Source organism: Hylaeus volcanicus, chromosome 2 (assembly GCF_026283585.1).
Source record: "Hylaeus volcanicus isolate JK05 chromosome 2, UHH_iyHylVolc1.0_haploid, whole genome shotgun sequence".
Lineage (NCBI taxonomy): Eukaryota > Metazoa > Arthropoda > Insecta > Hymenoptera > Colletidae > Hylaeus > Hylaeus volcanicus.
This window is the reverse complement of record NC_071977.1, coordinates 5,337,139-5,343,943: the sequence shown is the minus strand read 5'-3', so window position 1 is coordinate 5,343,943 and position 6,805 is coordinate 5,337,139. Positions and strand designations below refer to the sequence as shown.

Below are 6,805 nucleotides of genomic sequence, written 5' to 3'. Positions count from 1 at the left end.
GTGGCCGGAGTACGAGACGTGCATGGGCTTAACATTCATTAAAGTTCGCGTTCTTTTCGTTCCTTTTTTTTTTTCTAGATTCCCAGCCAACAGAGAAGCCAAAGTAGTTTGCTCATCGAAGATGCTTGCAGCTGCTATCATCGGCCACGTGCGTCTTCCACGTGGACCGTTGATTTCTGTGTACATCGAAAGCTCGGTGTCTCCGCCGTTCGATCGGTCAGCTCTAACGCGAGGCGTCCCCGTTTTCCCGTAATTCCTCTAGGAAGAAGCTATCGACGGGAATAATAGACAGGACCAACCGGGTAAGAGTAGAACAGGGTTCAAGGAATAGGAGAAGGTGGCGGAAGAAAAACGGATGCGGCAGAAAACGAGCCCGTCGAAGGTACCTTCCTATCTCGCTCGTACGTCTATTTTCATCTCACTCGACCGAGCAAGGCGGTTGTAGCTTTCCGTGACCACCCCTTGTCACACTTTTGGTATCATCTCCACCTAAAAAGGTAGATTGGCCCATGAACTAACACGGTCCCGTATTGGCCCAGATCGCCGACCAATCGTCGAGCTCGTTACATTCTAGGATCACGTTGCACGCGCTTATATTGGGAGCCCCCGCTCGTTTCCCCGACAGAACGGCTCTCTAACGTAAGTGCAACACATCGGTGTTTCTCCTGGTCGTCAGGTTTCGTTTTTTTTTTCTTTTCTTCTTTCTTTTGATCACGCGACAACATTAGCACCAAGACACCTCGCCGAACGAAACGGAAACAGAAGAGAGAAAAAGGAGAACTCGTGCGCGTTACAAGCACGAAGACGGATAGAAGAGTTACAGAGTACCCGGAGAACAAAAAAAAAAAGCAAAAAGCAAAAAGCAAAAAGCAAAAAAAAAAGAAAGAAATAAGTCGAAAGTTCGAAAAGAACGAAAACATCAGGGGTATAACGAAAAAGATATCGGTGGTTGTGAGAAGAACCTAGGGGATTTTGTCCGAGTTCTCGTTGCTCCACAGCCTGCGCCTAGTGATCGGTCCAGTCTTGCAAACCGTCCCTCTCTATGGAGGATTCGTTAGGTAAAAGACGAGAAGTGCGGTTCATCGCCGGTAATTATCTCTCCTCTTGGTCGAGGAAATCGGAGCTCCTGTGGATACGGTTCAGATATTTGCTAGTGATTTTCATCGAGCCCGAGCCTCGAACTGTGACCGAACGTTGGTTTCGAGGTGCAGTCCTTATTCTATCGCTAAGGAACTGACATCGTATCGAATAAGGGACGATTTTCGTGAGTGGCCCTTACTTTGGTGAACGGAACAGTGAATACATCTCTTCTCTCTCCTATTGATTTCTGATCGCCCTTTCGCGACTTCCTCCTCGTCCCTGATATCATCCGTGAACATAAAACCTCAGTGGAATTCTTCGAGCGTCAGTTTTAAAGGACCGGTGACGTCATTGGTGATGGACATCGGACGATCAGTGCGACTTTGAGGTGTTTCCAGATACGAGGGGATCTTGATGCCGACGATATATACATATATATATATATATATTTTTTCAATTTTCGAAAAGTGCAACGTCTAGAGATGTATAAAGTTCGATGAATTTTCGAGGGACGAGTTCGAGTCGCGACGGGCGTCCTCGTTCTTCTTCTTCGCGCTGGAAAGAAGGAAACGGTCTCGAATTTCCTGCGACGTGTTTAGTCTTATCGCGAGGACGATATTTCTTCAGTGAATTATTCTTCACTGATTCTTTCCCTCGGTGTATTAAGCGACTTGGACGAAATTCAAATAGTTTTCTCCAAGTGTTTAAACACATTCGTACGCGCGATCCTTAAATAAGTTCGGACGACGTCAAAGTGTAGTGTGCGCCATTTTGTTTCCGTCGTGTAATTCAGGAAGCACGTTGCTTTTTTTGGACCGGTTGGGAATACGGTGTCTAGTTTCATCGATGTGATTCGTTGGTCTCGTCGTTTATCGTTATTCTTAAACAGTTTTGTTCCGTTCGGATATTGTTCGAGGAGTCGTATTCGCAGCTTTACAGGCGAATCAACAATTTTCCTGTATTTACGTAGCGTTCCATCGATTTCTCTCTTTTTCCCTAAAGCGGAAATGTAAACTCGCCGTTACCATTGTTATTTTTAGACTTCTCTCTTCGACTGAATTCATTTTCATTGTCCATTTTATGTTACATAATTTCGTGCGGTTTTTGTTTCATCCTCGTTCCTACGAGCTTCACCTTAACTTTCTAGAATTATTCCATTTTTTTGGGTCTTTACTGCGATAGTTGTCGAGTTTCCTTTCGTATTATTTCGCTCTTTATTAATTTCGTTCGGAACGATTCGAAAAAATGACGGAACCAAATGGATATATATCGATTCTTGTTCTAAAATTAGTTGTCGGACAAATGCTAATGCGATCTCCATTTTTTCTCTGCTCTGACCACACAGATTTCGATTAGTTACAGTGGGTGTAGAATTTATTTGTACGCTGATCAATTTCCCCCCAAAATTTGTGCGAAATTGTAGTCTCTTAACTTCTCTTTTTATAATCAATGATATTTTACGTATTCTCGGAAATCTCTAAGATAGAATTATTCTATAGTAAATTTAATAAAAGAACGACAGAAATACATCCTCTTAACGCCAAATATTTATTGTTTCGTATGAATTAGAAAACATCAGTAAAGTACTTTTAAAAAAGGCTCTAATAGAGAAATGGAAAAATATCCCACTTCTTATTAACTTCTAACTAATAATTTAGTTAATTTAATGCTTAGAAGAGTTACTGTAAGTATAAAATCAAAAGGAAATCCCACGAAGGAAGTATTATATACTTATAAATTAATGTAAATTTCTTTCTTTTTTTTTTTTTTTAATGAAGGTTTAAAAATCAAACAGTCGTGCGAATACTTATTGCTTCGACATTTCTATCGATTTTATTAATTGTTCTTTTTTTGTTAATTTTGTAACTCACATAAATACCTATTATTTTGTAATCTATCTGTTCTAGAGATTTCCAAGAATATGTAGAATGTCATTGTTTATAAAAAAATAAGTTAATAAATTACAATTTCACATAGTTTTTTTGGAAATTGATCGCTGTACGAATAGTTTCTATATCCACTGTATCAATTTCACGTGGAATAGTCTTATAAATAGTGAAACGATTACATAACGCACACACGTTTACAAATTCGGCATAAACTTACGAAATTTAATATGGAAAACTAACTGTTTCGATTAATATTCCGATAGTTGTTTACTTGACGTAAACTTAACATTGAGACGGTTGCAAAGAAATTTCTGGATAGACATTAACGTATCTGCGTTGTTAATTTGTTTTCGATCGATTTAGTTACATTAATTTTGATATTAAAATACTTCGACAACTCGATGTTTGAAATTTTAAATATTAAAATTGTTAACGTGAAATGTTTTTTTGTTTAAATACGCAGTCATAGGAATTAATAAGATAAGATAAGCTATCCAGGATTCTGTTTGAACTTGAAAGCAAATCGGTAGCGTTGGCGTGGATTAAGATTTGTAGTTCAATTAAATGAAATCCAAACAAATATTCTATATATTAAATCAACTTATCAGCAAATTCTTGAACGTTTGCAATTGTTTTTAATTCCAAGCAATATTTTGAGAAATCTGAAGCATTTTAACGTGCACACGATTCACTAGTTGACGGTTTTATTGTTGTAAAATTAAGTCACTTTAATCCGAACGTAATTGTTGGAAAATCAAGGACTGCTTCAAAATTTAGAGAATGATCGAATTATGTAACTAAATCGAATATCGACTTACTTATTCGAACACATTTTTAAGGTCGTAACAATCTGTTTAGCAATCTCATACAAGAAATATTACAAATTATATAATAATGAGAATAGGTGCCAGAAACTTCCAAAAAGGCATACACGGAAATTATAAATAATGGTATAAATATAAATGGTATAAATATTCGAGTAACGAATACCGTTCGGACACGAGGTCTACGTCTTGGTGGTATTGATAAATAAAAACTTTTATATTAACCTAATTAAGTCTGAGAGAACGTTCAACACGTTCGCCATTAGACAATGGCTACCGTATCGTGATGCAATCGAAGCAATTGAATCGCAATAACTGACCTTTTGACTCGATAATTAATTCTCTGTACATTGGAAAATACGTATATTAGCGAGACAATTACTATAGACGAAGAGAAACTTATGGTTTTTTATTTAAAAAACCCGTAGCTACTCGTAAGAATATCTGCCCATCCAAAATGCTGAACATATTTTACGTATTTAATAATTCTAAAAATTTGCATAACCAATTCTAATTAAATCTGATATAAACGAATCATCGTTCACTGTTTCTGTAAAGAAATGAAATAGTTTTAACTGTGGAAATAGCAAAAAATCGTACTCAAAACAATTTACACAAGACCAATACTCATTTCGTATAAATTTAATTATCATGTAGTACAGTTTTTAGAAATTTATCGAATCCGAAATAAAATTATTAAGACGTACAATTCCAAAATTAAGAGAAATTGCTCCACTTTGAATTTTAACAAAATAAAAATTCAAGTTTAAAAGATATTAAATTTATCTAAATTTCTATGCTTTTAGCGTATAAAAGATATGTAATTAAAAGAAAGTTTTCAAATAAAGAATGTTGCTAATGGCGTAGGCATTTAAATAGCGTGGAGATATTTCTAGAGGTATTGAAGTTTATATAAACAAGATAATTCTATCTAAAAAAGAAGTACAATTGGAGGAAAAACTCGTATCATGTATACAAAATATGTTTGTAAGATTGTTTTTTTATTTTCATCGGGAACGATGCTATAATCGAATTTGGATTATTTTTGATTATTTTTGATTATTTTTCAAAAGTATTATATATAAACTTTCATTAATTGGTGTCTTTTTTAATCGCTAAACATAGAAATTTTAAACGTAGAAACTCGTTTATCTAAAATTTGAAAAAAAGTTACAAGAAAGAAAATTAACAGATTATGCTGCTTCGGTTTTTAAATTCATCTCTTCAAAATTCCTTATCATGTCATGTACTAAAAGATTATTGGATACGATTCTGTGGTCACAATCTGACGGCGTAACGGTGTTTATAACGAGATACATACGTCTAGGAAAGCTAAAAATGATGGGGTTACTTGAACAATTTGTTCGTGTACAACTTCTGAAAATTGTATTAGAAATTTATTGAATCGGCATAGAAAGATCTAAATAAACTTTTTCGGTGGTCTGCGCGAGTATACTCGTCAAATTATTTTGTTCTTGTGCTCAATACGAGTTACATCGCGTGAGCTTATTGTTAACGAGAGTTAATGAGTTAATGAGGTAACTCGTCTTGAGCTATTTCCTATTCAAAAAGCTCATGGAATTTTCTAAAAAAATCGACCCTTGGTTCGTTACTACATTAGGTGCGGTTCCAAACGTCTAAAAACTAAACTGATAAAAATGTTGAAAAAATTCTGATACAAGCCGGAATTTCTCGCCTTCCCAGACGTATGTACGTAGCCCCTTAACACGTTGATCGCTACGTCGCCCATATATGGGTGACAGTGCTTTTCACCGAAGAGCTCAAAAAATTCATTCCAAAAGTTAAGCGTCAAAGAAAATGAATTTGAATGAAATTCTTGAATTTCGATAACGACACGAAAATAAATGCCACGATAAATGTTTGATTATGTAGTTTTCAGTAGTCTGTAAACAAAATTTAAACACGGTAGAAATTTTCAAGAGTATTAGTCTGGCGATCAACGTGTTAAAGTGTATACCGCACTCGCAGCGGCGGCGCTGCCACTGGCACGCGTGCAATCGAGCGAAAATAACGGTGGTGATTATTTGTAACGCAGGGCCGCTTAGAACGTGCCGCCAGAAGTAGTCCGTCCGCCGCCGAATTCTCCAAGGAACGAGAAGAGAAGAGCGAGTAAACGAAGTAAGAAGGAAATCCTTCCCACCCCTTCGACACGTGGGAAAACGACGACGTAGAAGGCGCGTAGGCCTTCTTGGGAACAAGAGTAATCGCTACAATAAATCAAATTAATTAGCAAGTCGAAGAGAAAGAGGGAAAGATGCCGAAACCAACGCCGCAAGTCGGGGAGGATCCCGATCCAACCCCGTACCTCTTCGTTTCCCTCGAGCAGAAGAGAATCGATCAGACGAAACCGTACGATGCGAAGAAAGCGTGCTGGGTGCCCGACGAGAAGGAAGGATACCTCCTTGGTGAAATAAAGGCTACCAAGGGTGATGTCGTCACCGTCGGATTGCCTGGCGGCGAGGTAACTTTCTTCTTCACTTTTTTATCAAATGCGCCGCTACAGTTTTTACTTCCGCCATTTTTTTTTTATTTTTCGTCGCAAGCGTCCTCGACGCTTTATTTCTGGGTTGCAATGAAGTTAAGAGGATACTCTTTTATTTTGGGTTTAAACAATATTCTTCTTTTTTTTATGTTATTGTTACTTGTCGTCGTTAAAATATTTCTATCGGATTGTATTTAAAGAATTTCGAAATTGCCAAAGTTATAACCGTACATATAACGGGCCGTCCTGTTGGGTTAATCAATAAATATGTTAACGCGATCTATCTCAAAAGCCGCATGTCAAATCAAATTAAAATTCTACGTATATATATACATGAATATTTATGATATTTATATATATGAATATATATATGAATTGTACGTATACCTATATACGTATGTATATCTTGAACAGGGTAAGAGTTTTATTTTAAAGATTAATATTTTTATTTGTATTACAAAAAAATTTGTATATATATATATATATATATATATATATATATATATATA

The 6,805-nt window shown here is 36.3% G+C and overlaps 1 protein-coding gene across 11 annotated transcripts in view; it reads left to right on the top strand.

The window, feature by feature from the left end:
• The first annotated feature begins 704 nt into the window (after positions 1-704).
• LOC128872399 (myosin heavy chain, muscle) overlaps positions 705-6,805 on the top strand; it is a 73,059-nt gene continuing 66,958 nt past the window's right edge. For 10 of the 11 annotated variants that reach the window (XM_054115038.1, XM_054115041.1, XM_054115040.1 and 7 more), the window contains exon 1: positions 5,850-6,275. In XM_054115038.1, the coding sequence (XP_053971013.1) occupies positions 6,069-6,275 (207 nt within the window). In that variant the 5' untranslated portion in view covers positions 5,850-6,068. Of the gene's footprint in view, positions 1,059-5,849; positions 6,276-6,805 lie in introns of those variants that run through there. The other variant, XM_054115042.1, reaches the window with a different exon arrangement.